We start from the raw sequence: 14,631 nt of genomic DNA on the forward strand, positions 1-14,631 counted from the left end.
CCACTCACCAGTCAGAGCATGTTCTTCTCCTCCTCTTTGGCTGTTTTGACCAGTCCCCAGCAGGCACATGGGTTTGCCTGTCCTGCCTCCTTGTCAGCCAAGGAGGAGGGGCAGTGAAGCCTGGCTCCTGCTGGAGATTGGTTGAACAGCTGAAGAGAAGGAGGAGAGAGGAGCATACACCAACTGGTGAGCAACAGATCCAGCCAGAAGCTGGAAGAAGGAAAGTGCCCATTTCTGATATCAACAGCGGAGTTTGTAGAAACTTGGAGTTAGTTGGTATTCTCTTTCCCTGCCAAGAATATTATAAGACAGCCCTCAGGTTGTCTGTCTGCCTACTTATCTAATTCATACTGTGCCTTTTTCCCACCAAAGTGGCCCAAGATGACTTACAGAAAACTTTTAAAATCCTTGCGAGGCTAACATATATATTGTTTGTTTAATAAAGTGTTTAGGGGGAGTTATTACACATCAGTGATGGAATGCAGTCTTAAAATGAGCACATCTCATGAACCACTGAGTTTATTATCCTTAGTGATAACAGGCTGGAAATATGTGCTGTTCATTATATGTTTCTGTGAAGATTCTCAGTCATCCAGGTGAGATTACCTGGAAGTTGAGTCATGGCAACTGGACTTCTTTCTTATTAGGTTGAAACGTTTCACTACTCATCCAAGTAGCAGGCCAAATAAACTAGTAGGATGAGTAGTGAAACATTTTAACCTAACAAGAAATAAGTCCAGTTGTCATGACCCAACTTCTAGATTCATTATATGTTGTGGTTGAACTCAAGGTTTTACTAATAGGCCACTGTGTAATACTGAAAACTTATTTTCTGGTAACATACAAGCTTGCCTCGTTGTGTAGTAAATTATTATATATTATTCATTGCATTTAGTCTGTTTTCAGCTTCTTTCTTTTTAGGATGAGGGTGGGATAAGTGTGGCACACAATCTGTTTTGCAGTTGCCTGCCCCCTCCAGCACCTCCATTACAAAAGGAAAAAGTTTATTGGAATTTTTTTTCCCTACAGGAGTGGGGTTATTTTTTGTTTTGGGGTGCAAGGAGTCTCCCTGACCCCATTTTTAGTAGAAAGCAGAAGTGGCTATCTGGGCACTTCCACTTGTCTTCAGAGTCATTTACAGCATTTATAAACATAAACCACTTTCCACGTTCATAAATCTAAGACCAGATACACCAAGAAATACACAACTTTTTTCACCAGTGTTTAGAGGTGCCCAGAATAAAAATCAACATACTTTAAAGTGTATGAATATTTGCCTTTATAGTTGATTGATCTAATTAATTAACTACTTTGATTTGTTTTGTATGTATAATTTATACGCTGTTTGCCCACAGATGCCACTGAATCTTACTAATGCTGTTGCAACAGCTCGACAACTGTTAGCTTATACTGTTGAAGCAGCAAACTTTTCTGACAAAATGGATGTAATTTTTGTGGCCGAAATGATAGAAAAATTTGGAAGATTTGCTGAGAAGTACAAAGAGGTAATTATTTGATGCTTAGGATACCATGTTAAAAATGTTCTTTCTAAAACTGAATTATGCTTTTTCCTAAGCTAAATAAGTCACATTTATTTCCAAACATTTTTCTCTAAGATCTTCTAAACATTTCAGAACAACTAAATTAGAAAACACTCTTGAATTAAATTTAGAGATAAATAAACTTCTGTCTATAATAAGACCAAAGGCTATCAATTAAAGCAGAGTAGCAAATGAGTCATAAAAAAAGAAAATTTAAACACATTACAAAAATTAACAAATTAAATTGTTTGGCTGACAACAAGCTTTGACATTCCATCCCTTTCGTCAATGATTTTATTACCTAGAGCAGCGATGGCAAACCTATGGCACATGTGCCACAGCTGGCACGCGGAGCCCTTTCTGCCAGGACGCGAGCCATAGGTCACCAGATCGCTACTCCCCTGCGCAGCCAAACCTGAGATGGTGGCTGCAACTCGTGCCCAATAGTGGGACGGCAGCAAGGAGGCGCAGGTGGATACGCAGAGACAGCAGTGCGACACCCCAACTGTTTACAGCAAAGGGTGTTTTGTTGTGTGTTGTTAAAAAAAGCAGTGGTAGCAAATGTGGACACTGCTGAGGGGACCTTTGCCGAGCAAGGGAGAGGGACAGGGATAGAGGGTCATGGAGAGGAAGAGGAACGAGGTGCTTCCCCCTCCGCAGAAAGGGAGCAGAGGGCTTCTTTGACCAGAGGAAGCCACACATTATAAAAAGCAAGCTCCGCCGGAGGCACTCAGGCTCTCTTCTGACACGGCGCCCATTCCCTTCCTCCCATTGGAGCCAGCACAGACCTCCTAGTGCCCAGGCCAAAGTGGCAGCGGGCAGGGCAGCGGCAACTCTGGGCATGATTGACAGGGCATGCAGCCCACCACGAGGTCGGAGTAGCGGAGGAGCCGCAGTCGGGTGCCCTAAGGTTACGGCAGAGCACCTATCAGCTGCGATGCTGGCGCTTCAGCAGGCAGATCTGGAGCAGCTGGCGCTGGCAGCTGATCCGGAGTGGGGTCTTGAGGCATCTCTGCCAGGATTCCCCTTTCCGCTGCCACTTCCGGTTCCACCACCACCACAGCATGCCACCCGCTGTCCCCCCCCCCCCCAGTTTGGGCACCCGAGCCCAAAAAGGTTCACCACCACTGACCTAGAGTCTTGTTGTAATCTATAATACAGTATGTACTTTGTTTCATTTTTTTTCTCTGTGGACTAAATTGCCACTGAATAACTAGCTAAATCAGATAATAATTCTAGGAATCTGACTTGTCAGCAAAACCACCAATTACATGTAGCCATTGGGTTATACATTTCCATCTTTGGCTGTTACACAGATTACATTGCAACACAGCATGTTTCAATGCTTTTACTGCTGACTGACCACAATGACATCAGCACTATTTTGTTTCTTACTTTTGCTTCTGTCCTGTTGTTAACGATTTTATAGGTTTAATCATCAATCAGTCTTCTGTGGTTGGTTGGCTGGTTTGGCTACAAAATGACAATATCTCTGATTTCAGTTCTTCTGGTTCATAGTTGTGTTACATGATTTTTACTATATTTTTTACATTATTTGCTGAACTATGTAATATAAGAAGCAGTTACCATTACCCCCTTTTGATCAGTACTAAAAAGCATTAATGTATTCTCGAAGGCTTTCATGGTCAGGATCCGATGGTTGTTATAGGTTTTTTGGGCTGTTTGGCCATTTTCTGGAGGTTTTTCTTCCCAACGTTTCACCAGTCTCTGTGGCCGGCATCTTCAGAGGACAGGAGTTAGAAAACTGTCTGTGTCCTGGTGTAGTGTGTGGGTAAGTTGAGTATTTATAGCGGTGGGATCAGCTTTTTGTCCTTTTCAGGAGATCGGGTGATTATGGTGATCAGGGTGTTTTTTGTTATGGGTGTATTGTTGTAATAAGGAGGAGATGACCTGTCACTGTGATTGATGGGTGTCGTTAGCTAGTGTGTGCAGTGATCACTGATCCTTGTGGCTGGGTAGAGTTTGTTGACCTCTTTGCAGGCTGTATTTTTCAGTGCTGGGAGCCAGGCTTTGTTGAGTTATAGACTTCATTTTTGTTGAAGCTGTGCTCATGCTTGTAGATTTCAGTGGGTTCCCTGTGTATTCTAATGTAATGATTTCTGGTGTTGTCCAGTACCTCTATATTTTGAAAGAGGTTTTCATGTCCAGCTTGTTTCAGGGCTTGTTCAGCTACTGCCAATTTTTCTGGTTGTATTAATCTGCAGTGTCTTTCATGTTCTATGATTCTGGTGTGGATGCTGTGTTTTGTGGTCCCAATATATACCTGGCCACAACTGCAACGTATCCAGTATACTCCTGCAGAGGTGAGGGAGTCCCTTTTGTCCTTTGCTGACTGTAACATTTGTTGTAGTTTTGTGGGGGCCTGAATACTTTTTGTAGGTTGTGTTTTTTTTTTTTCAAAAGTTTCCTGTGCAGTCTGTGACCCCTTTGATATATGGCAGAAATACTTTGTGGGTAGCTGTTTTTTTTCTCTTCAGTTCAGTGTTGTTTTCTTGGTTTGATGGCTCTTGTGATTTCATTTTTGGAGTAGCCATTTGCCTGTAGGGCTCAATTCAGATGGTTGAGTTCGGTGCTGAGAAATTGAGCTTCACAGTTCCGATTTGCACGGTTTACCAGTGTTTTAATTATGCCTCTTTTTAAAAAAGCATTAGCTTGAAGGTCTGCCATTGTCTACAAAAGATTCTGCACCACTATTACTTTCTGCTACCTGTTCCTCTATAATAGCTGCCCTTCAAGTAATTGTCCACCCTGATTACTATCAAAATTGACAGTTCTCTTCTGATGCAGCAGTTAATGCCTAAAGAGGAAGGGTGCCTCTTAATCTGTTGTCTGAGCTTTGATACTTCCAATTTGGTCATCTCTATCTGGCCATATGGAAATCAATATTGCTCTCAACTTCTGTGACATACTGAGATTCCCTCACCACAATCAGGTGTGCATTTAAGAGAATTTCATATTATGAATACGAGTAGATTATATATCAATATAATTGATTCCTCTCACTGGAGAGAATATTTGAGTAAATGTTGAATGCATGAAAGAATGTGCTTCTGGGAGTAGAAAACTAAAGAAATGGGTTTTAAAACTGGGCAAAGGTTAATTTTTCATAAATTACTCTTATACTAACTTGGTATAAAGAACATTGAACTCCCATTAACCCTTATCATTTTGAACAAATCCACACTCTTCCTCCCTCAGGGTTTCAAATTTCACTAGCTCTGGCATAGCAATATAAACTGCCTTTTACTTATTCCCTCCACTACCTACCTGTTTAATTGAACAACCAAATCTCATTACCACATGTGTTAGAATACAGTATCTTACATTCCCAGTTAAAACAAACATATTTCTTTAATATAGTATCAGGAAGACCTGTTTTATCAATGGTAGCAATAAAAAGCTTTCTTAATTTGAGACATTAAAATGCCACAGATCTCAGACTCATGAGCTATTACTAGGAACTAAGTTTCATCTGTGACACTGAACTGCAGCCGAAGATCTTTAGAATTATAAGAATGAATACTTCTAAATATGCTTAATGAAACAATAAGCATCAAATTTATTTTTTCAGAATGGAAATAAGCCCCCTTCTTTTTAATCCCCAAAAATAGTGGTTCAAACTATGCCAAAAAGATTTGACACCTTACACCTTAACTCTCCTTATTAAAAAAAAAATAAGCAATGCATTTTAACTCCCACCTAAAGTAAAGTGTGGGAGGATGGGAATAATGTCTCAGAGAGACTTAGATGGATGGAAATAAAAAATGTATTTGAACATCCAGATGTAACAGTTACAAAAGCATAATGTCAATTCTTCTGCCCTTTTTGTCTGCTAGCTTGGTGATGTGATGGTTGATATTGCAAGTAATATAATGCTAGCTGATGAGCACATCTTGTGGATGGCACAGAGGGAAGCTAAAGCTTGTACTAGAATCGTACAGTGTTTGCAGAGGATTGCTACATACCGTCTATCTAACGGGGCTCAGGTTTACTCAACGGTAGGAACTGTCACATTTTTTATTCATTGCTAAGCATTAGTTGTGTCAATAACATTTTTCTTCTAAAAAACTCAAATTCTATTTTAGTGGCATCTTCGTCTAAGTTAGGATCAGAATGTTTGGAATTTTGAAAGGAAATCTTGTATTCTAGCTAGTTATTATATGAATTCTTAAGAACACTTCTGATTTTTTGTAACATTCAAAGGGCAGTTATTGCTTCACCAGCAAAGCATTTTATATGTTTTATTTCAACAGTATTCTCCAAATATTGCTGTGGAAGCTTACATAATAAAAAGTTCTGGCTTCACTGGGATGACCTGCACTGTGTTCCAGAAGGTAGCTGCAGCAGACCGTATAGGACTTCCTGACTATGGTCGAAGAGATCTGGAGGGAAGCCTTGACAAGCAACTGGGATTTAAGTGCAATGTCTCAAATACATTGTCAAGCCTTGCACTTAAGGTAAGTGAATGTGAATGAAGATGTTGCCTGTCATAGGAGAGCTGAAGTGTTGCAGGGAAGATATTTTAATTTTGAAAAGCTGCTTAATGTGAGTAGGGACAAAATAGTGGTTTTGTGAGTGTTCAGCTTAATTATGTCCTTGTAATGACAGTTTTTATTCTCCTTAAAACCAAGAACAATGTGAAAGGCCTCGTGGTGGACTTCCCATTCTATTTTGATTTTAAAAGGAAACAATAGTTTAGGGTCACCTGCATCCCAAAATAGTATTCTTAGACAGGTGGTTCAGGGTAAAATTGTATTTTAATCATTTTATTTTTTATTGAATTTTAATTGAATTTTAACTGTTATAAGCCGCCCAGAGACCTTCGGGTAGAGTGGGTGGCATATAAGTTAAATAAATAAATAAATATTGTGGGAGTGGGGATGTAATGTCTCTCACAATTCAGCCAAATTCTTATTTTAGTTAAATTCATTACAATTAACCATAGGAAGGCGGTTCTTGGTGAAGCTAAAACATATGCAGGCCACTCCTGAGGACATCTTGAGAAGAGTAAACTCACTGCTCATGGGTAAACAGACTGGCTTGTTAAAGCAGAAGTGATATGTAGGAATTCTTGTCTTTTAGCTTAGGAGTAATATTACTTGTTTGATTTTCATAGAATACCATTGTGGAAGCATCTATACAGTTGCCACCTGCCCTTTTTTCAAAAAAGAACAAAAGAGAAATCAGGCCAGCAGATGAGACTGTCTACAAGCTGCAACTTATTGCATTTCGTAATGGGAAACTTTTCCCAACAACAGTGAATTCAACAACTTTAGCTGCTAATCAAAAACACCTAACTGTGGTCACACCAGTTATCCTCACCAAAATAGGTTTGTTCATTACAAAAACCATACTGTCTTAATAACAGTGCCTGTTATTTATATGTTTATTCTTAGAAAATGATTGCTTTCATTTTAGAAAAAGGACAATCAATATCTTTATTTCTTTATAAACAAACTAGATGGCTTAAATTTACCCCATCAGCACATTCCTGTTAATGTGACTTTACGACGCATCGCACATGGAGCAAATCCTGTTGCAGTACAGTGGGACTTTGATTTGCTGAATGGACATGGGGGGTGGAAGTCAGATGGATGTCAGATTCTTTCTTCAGATGAAAATGTAACTACCATACAGTGCTACTCACTCAGTAACTACGCAGTCCTTATGGTATGTAAACTGATAATTATCTCCAGTTTCTATGTTGAATGAATTTTTACATCCAAAGATAAAAAGCATCCATGTTCCTTTCTGAATGTTATGTACACCAGTGCCTTGTGCCAAAAAAAGAGTTATTATATTGATTTAGAAAGTTTTAGATTTCTTTAGATCTAGTTTCAATCCTTGCTCTACTTTACTTTGGTGATCTTGAGCAAAACTCTTAGCTAAGGCTTTAAACTGAAAGAGACCCTTCTCCCTCAGATTTCATAAGGCTATCATTAGGCGGCAATTAAGTGACACAACTATACAGGATGTGTAGAACTAATTTACTTATTTGGAAGAAGTTAAGTGCAAGGTTCCTCTCAAAAGGGTGATGGTGATCTCTAAGATAAGAATTTCAAAGCAGCCTGGATCACAATATTGAAAAATACTGCTGCAATCATGAGTTGTTAAAAAAGATTTTTCAAGGATTTTAGAGTTCAGTTGTATCATTAAAATGATTGTGTAATTTGTTTTCTGTTGTGTCTTTAGATATTTAGTATGTGGGTAATCTTTTTATTAAGAAATATGTTGTGTGATAGCATGGTCTCTGAAGCCCATATAGAAATAGATAAAATGAAAGTACAGTGGTGCCTCGCTAGACAACGATAATCCGTTCCACTGAAATCGCTGTTTAGCGAAATCATGGTCTAGCGAAAAGCATTTCCCTATTGGAATGCATTGAAACCTGTTTAATGCGCTCCAATGGGGAAGAATCATTGTTGTCTAGCAAAGATCGGCCATAGGAAAGCTGCTTTGTGAACTGCCAATCAGCTGTTTAAATTGCTGTCTTGCGAAGGTTAGGTCCCGAAAACACCCGTTTTGCGAGCGTGGAGGGAGCTGTCAAAATCGTTGTCTAGCGAAAATCGGTTTGCGAAGCAGGGACCAAACATTGTCCAGCAAAATTCCCCCATAGGAATCACTGTTTTGCGAATCGCTATAGCGATCACAAAAAGTCAATGTCTAGCGAAAAAACTGTCATGCGGGGTTACTGTCTAGCGAGGCACCACTGTAGTTTTGAATAATTAATCAATCAATTACATTTTTAAAAAATATTTGTATGGCACCTTTCTCGTGCAGGATCCAAGGCAGATTAAAGTATATAATACATTATTACAATATTTAAAATGAATTTTAAAATATGTTAAAAGCGTATAAGTAAAAGCAGTATTAAAAACACATTAAAACTACAATAGTCCCTTTTTAAAAAATCCCCTCAGTCAACCAGTTATTTAAAAAGAGACCATGCCTGAAAAGAAAGGTCTTTGCCTGTTTGTGGAAGGACAGGAAAGATGGGGCCAGTCTGACCTCCTGTGAGAGGAAGTTCCAAAGTCTGGGAGTGGCAGTAGAGAAGGCCCTGTGCTGTATCCCCACCAAACGCACCTGTGAGCATGGTGGGAGCAACAGAAAAGGCTCCCTTACAGACCTTAATATCCAGGCAGGCTCATGAAGGGAGATGCATTTTTTTTAAAGAAAAATTACCTTGGACCCAAGCTGTTTAGGGCTTTATAGGTTAAAACCAGCACTTTGAATTGTGTCTGGAAATGGACTGGCATCTGATGGAATTGTTGTACCAGGGAAGTTGTATGATCCCTAAATTGTCCCAGTTAACAATTTAGCTGTAGCATATTGGACCAGCTGAGGTTTCTGAACACTTTCCAAATGCAGCCCTATGTAGAGCATGTTACAGTAATCCAACTGTGATGTAATGAAAGCATGTATCACCATGGCAATATTAAACATCTCCAGGAATGGATGCAGCTTGTGCACTAGTTTTAACTGTGTGAATGCACTCCTGGCCACCACCAGAACCTGGGCATCCAGGCTTAGAGACAATTCCAGGAGCACACCCAAACTCTACATTTATATTTTTCAGGGAGAGTGTAACCCTGTCAAGCGCAGGATGGATCCCTATTCCCTGATCCCCTGATATATTTATTGATAAATATTTTCAAAAGTTAATCAGAATAATCCCTGAACTGAACACACTTATTCTTTCATTCTTAAAATTATATCTAATCCTTCAGTAGAAAAGAATCAACATACTTTCTCGAAGAGTAACATTATGTACAGTTTTATATATAGATAAAGGGGTATCTATTTCAAATAAAGTATAATTCTGCCACCTGGAGGAACAAAAATAAACATTATGGTTTCTTGTGTTTAATGTTACCATGGTTAATTTTGGAGCACATTGCAACCCTTCAATCATTACTATTCTAAATTTCACTGTTGCATTGTGATTAGCGGCTACCCCTCTCCCTACATTATGATCTAATCTTCAGTTACTATAACTATTTCCTGTCTTCAGAGACTTCTTGCCAAAGGATGGAGCTGAGAACTTCATGCAGAACAAAGAAGTCTTTAAAAAAAAAATTAAAACTAATGATGGCTGATTTAGCTGTGCCCAAATCTTACACTTAAAAAAAATGGAAAGGTTGTTATAATAAAGTGTCTAATTTATAATACTCCTTACATCAAATAAAGATACTGACTCATTCTGTGTATTATGTTACCTAATCTGTCAGGATTTGTCAGGATATGTCCAGTCAGCTGATTTTTTACACCCAGTTGTCTATGTCTCTGCTGTATTTCTGCTGATGAGCCTCTTGGTGATCAAAGTTAGCTACATTTATCATCACAGGTAACTTAATTTTGCATTTATAGTTTATTAAGAAACCAAGCAATCAGATCTTCATTGCACATATAGCATTAAAATGGAGAGTCACCAAATTAGATAGAATTATGTTAAATCAGGGAGTGCAAGGTATCAGGTAGTTGGACAATTATAGACATAGTTTTATTGCCTTCTCTTATACTATGAGCTCAACCCCATAAGAATGAAATCTGTGGCCAGATCAATTCCTGGTTTTGATATACTTCTACTTTTAGAGCTAGAGGACATTTTAATACTTTAAGGATCAGAAGGGTGATCTCCCCAGGACTAAGGATCACCATTTTCCCTGGGGAGGAGGATTACTTGTTCTTACATGCCATATTTATAAATATCATCATCATCTTAGAACTGCAAAGCTAGAAGGGTCCCTATGGACCATCGAGTCCAACCCCTACTATCAAGGAGGCCCTTTGAGGAATTGAACTCCCTGTCTCTGGCTTCATAGTCAGATACCTAAACCACTGAGCTATCCAGCAGTTCTGAAACTAGTGGTTCTTTGTCATGGTCTATGTGAATCACACATTTGGGTGTTTCTGTTCCTGTGTGGAACCTCATTAGAACATTCTATAACTCAGAGCAAAAAGACTGTTAAGGCAGGCTCCCCCCACTGTGCATGTCCCTGTGTCTAATGGTTATCCAATTCACCAAAACAGGCCTGACAACCCACACACTGATTCTGAGCCCAAATCTCAGTTTTGACATCAAAGGACACTAGGCAATCCAAATATATTCCGTGCTTCTGGAGTTGGTCTTCAGAATCCAAGTCTGAATGAGAGATCCAGAACATTATGACTTGACACAGGCAGAGACCCAGGAAAGCATTACCCTTACATCTAAAAATCTTCAGCCCCTGTCAAATAGTGGGGAATCAAACTCCCAACATCTGACTCCACAGGCAGATACGTAAACCACTGAGCTATCCAAAACTATGTTGTTGATGATGATGATAATGATGATTAATCTCATCACTAACAGCCAACATCAGAAGAGATTAGGTACTCTTCTTTGCAGAGAATCTCAGCTTTGAAGTACATACTTACCAGAGCATCCTCCAGAACTGGGAAACATTCCAAAATTTTGAAGCAACCTGCAAGACAAGAACAAATGATAGTTCTAATTCCAGCAATTTGGACTCAGACCCTGAATTACAAGAAAATGCTCTGTCCACTCCTGAATCCGCTGTGGGGGATATCAACTGTCCCTCCCCATCACAGGATTTTCAGTCATCAACTTAATGATCAGGATGGACAGGTCATTGGAGTTAAAGGCCCAGATGCCATCGCCACCTAGATCAGACCCACTCTATAATCAGTTTAACCAGGATGTTGTCACCCTGGGTATACATTGCCATACTGCCATACAGGCACTCCATACAGCCTGCCCCTCTGGGACTTTCTCCCAACGGGTTCTACTCCCACTATTTCACATCTCCAAAGAAAGATAGTAGCCTAAGACCAATTATAGAGATGTAAATTCTTAAATAAACACAGGAAGTTCAGGATGGTGGCATTGGAAACAGTATTACCACTTCTCAAAAAAGAGCACTAGTTTACTATGATCAACCTGAAGAATTCTTACTTTCATAATACCATCCATTCAGATCATCACCATTTCCTTTGTTTCACTTTGGGCAACTATATATATCAATTCAAGGTCTTGGTTTTTCTATAGCAGCCAGAATTTTTACAAACTGCATAACACCAGTCACTGCCTACCTCCCACTTCTGGGCATAACAGTTTTCCCTTATATAAATGACTGATTAATTGTGGCCAACTCCAAGAGCAAAGCAGAGAGAAGCATCCAATTTACCCTCCATCTCTCAGCAGATCTCTTCATAAATCTGAAAAAATCAAATTTTACACCACAACAGAAGGTCCATTAGATCAGTGAGTTGCTGGACGCCATAAATACGAGAGCCTACTTATCTCTGGACAGGATCAACAAAATAATAGTCGTGTCAAATGAATTTATATCAGGTGTGATAGTCACATCCCTCACAGCTCAAAAACCTCTTGGTCTCATGCCATCTACTATGGTGGTAGTCCCCCAGGTCTTCTTTAAAATGAAATTTCTTCAGGCATGGTATCTGCACTCTTTCAACATGCTGAAAGACTGCAGTTCCAAACTTATCCCATATGCTAGTGGAGCAACTTCTATGATTGACCAACAGATCCAGTTTAACTGCAGGAAGCCCATTCAATCATCTTAGGCCTAAGATTCAAGTGATAAGAGATGCAAGCTTGTTAGGATGGGAAACACATTACAAGTATCATCAAATATATGCCAGGTGGGCCAGGAAAAGTTACACATAAATGAACTAGAACTACTGACAGTACTGAAAGCTTTCAAGGCATTTGAGAAAATGAAATTTTTGGCAAAGTCATGCAAATTACCAACAACAACACCACAACAACCATGTAAGATATGAACAACCAGAGATTGCTTGCCTACAAGACAGCCTACCTGGTGGTCGTCACTTTTGCACGTAGAGCAAGTGAGTTGTGTATTCTCTGACATGACCCACCTTTCCTAAGTTTTACAAGGGCAAATTTATCATTTCCTTTAACATTTCCTTCCTAGTTAAGGTAGTCTCAGATTTTCACCTCAATCACCCTCTTATTCTCCCAACTTCCTTTCCATCATCTACAATGGAATTAAAGAAGGCTCTTTGGCACTGGACATTTGTAGAGCCCTAGTTTTTTTATACCTCCAGAAGCAAACACTTCTGGAAATCGCACAGGTGTTAGTTATTAAGGTTCGAAGATGGCTGAGCATATCACCCCACAATTATCAAGATAGCTCGTAAACACAATCAAGTTGTCCTGCCAGCTTGAAAATCAGTCCCCGACTCTGAGAGGACACTCTACCAGGGCCTTCACAGCCTTTCTCAAAGAAATACAGTTAAGAAATATCTGCAGAGTAGTTATAGTTTCAACTCTTGACATTCTTCAAACATTGCAGGCTGGACATCAGGGCTGAGCTCCATTCTGTGTTTCGAGAATAGTTATTTCATCTGTGTTGGTATGACATCCCACTAGTTGATAAGTGAGCTTAGCCTCATGTATGATTCATAGAGATCATGATGAAGAACAGGTTACTTACCTGTAACTGTGGATCATTGAGTGATTATCTGCAAATTCACACAACCCACCCATCCTCCCCTCAGTCTACCACACTATTGTTTACTCATGGACAACAGTGGACACGAGGAACTGAGATTAACCATTAGGCACAGAGACATGTGTAATGGAGGGGGCTGTCCTAACAGTCTTTTTGCTTTGAGCTCAATAATGTTCATGTGGGCAGAAATATACCAGCATGTGTGCATTCAAAGAAAACCACTCAGAAACTCATATAGGCATAGGACAGAACTCTAAATTGAACATGTACCCTACAACATGTCCTTGAACCCCTGAAATATGTAGAGATTCTTGCAGAAGAATAGTTTCTTTAGCCAATAATTTAAAAATGTTTTCTGAAGGTATAAGTTTAAAAGCCAGCTATGTAATCCATAACCTTTGGGTACATCTCATTTCTCCAGATCCTTTTCATTTCCATTTTAATTTCTCACATAATGTAAAGCACTGATAATTTCGACTTTATTCATAAATGTCCACATAAGATCAGGTTAATACTGTGTTTCCCCGAAAATAAGAGAGGGTCTTATATTAATTTTTGCTCCAAAAATGCATTGGGGCTTATTTTCAGGGGATGTTTTATTTTACAGTCATGTCATATTTTGGTTGTTGCACAAGGGTGGAGGGCGGGGTTTCACTTAACTAGGGCTTATTTTTTGGGTAGGGCATATATTACGAGCAGGGGACGTGGTGGCGCTGCGGGCTAAACTGCAGAAGCCTGTGCTGCAGGGTCAGAAGACCAGCAGTCGTAAGATCGAATCCACGTGACGGAGGGAGTGCCCGTCACTTTGTCCCAGCTCCTCGCCAACCTAGCAGTTTGAAAGCATGTAAATGCAAGTAGATAAATAGATACCATCTCAGAGGGAAGATAAAACGGCGTTCCCTAGTCACGCTGGCCACGTGACAACGGAAACTGTCTTCGGACAAGCGCTGGCTCTATGGCTTGAAAACGGGATGAGCACCGACCCCTAGAGTCAGACACGACTGGACTAAAAATGTCAAGGTGTACCTTTACCTTTACCTTATATTGCAAGAATCCTGAAAAACCATACTAGGGCTTATTTTTGTGGAAACAGGGTAAGACCTTATTTCTAGTTAAAAGTAAATATTTTCTGTTATTGAATTATGTCGATGTGAAATGCTGCATTTTTTTTGTTCAACAGTGTCATCAGGATCAGCATTAAAAGTTGGCACATGTTAATTAACCTCAGCTTCCATATTTTTCTGACTTGTGTGATCTATATTGGAGGCATAACCCAGAGCAAGAGCACTAGTATCTGCCAAGCAGTAAGTAAAATGTGTGTTGAAAGAACACTGATAAAAGAAATTTCAGGAAGAGAATTGGAGGCAGGTGAGCCTCCAATTCTCTTTTGATTGTCAAAGTTTGAAACATTTGTCCATTCAGAAATAGTACATTTTGTGAGTTACATACTTTCTAGGAAACCATTGAATGTCAATCACACTGTTTTTTCTCCAAATTTGTGTTCAAAACATATGTTATTGTTTAAAGTGGATAACCACATAGTTGTGGATTGGCATTATTTGGAGCAATGG

General features: G+C 39.5%; 1 protein-coding gene across 1 annotated transcript in view; it reads left to right on the forward strand.

Annotated features, from left to right (window-relative positions):
* ADGRA3 (adhesion G protein-coupled receptor A3) overlaps window positions 1-14,631 on the forward strand; it is a 90,349-nt gene that overhangs the window by 62,281 nt on the left and 13,437 nt on the right. The window contains exons 10-16 of the mRNA XM_020780432.3: window positions 1,356-1,505; window positions 5,399-5,560; window positions 5,816-6,019; window positions 6,679-6,892; window positions 7,024-7,232; window positions 9,791-9,906; window positions 14,241-14,364. Coding sequence (XP_020636091.2) covers window positions 1,356-1,505; window positions 5,399-5,560; window positions 5,816-6,019; window positions 6,679-6,892; window positions 7,024-7,232; window positions 9,791-9,906; window positions 14,241-14,364 — 1,179 coding nt within the window. The remainder of the gene's footprint in view (window positions 1-1,355; window positions 1,506-5,398; window positions 5,561-5,815; window positions 6,020-6,678; window positions 6,893-7,023; window positions 7,233-9,790; window positions 9,907-14,240; window positions 14,365-14,631) is intronic.

This window comes from Pogona vitticeps, chromosome 5 (genome assembly GCF_051106095.1).
Source record: "Pogona vitticeps strain Pit_001003342236 chromosome 5, PviZW2.1, whole genome shotgun sequence".
NCBI lineage: Eukaryota > Metazoa > Chordata > Lepidosauria > Squamata > Agamidae > Pogona > Pogona vitticeps.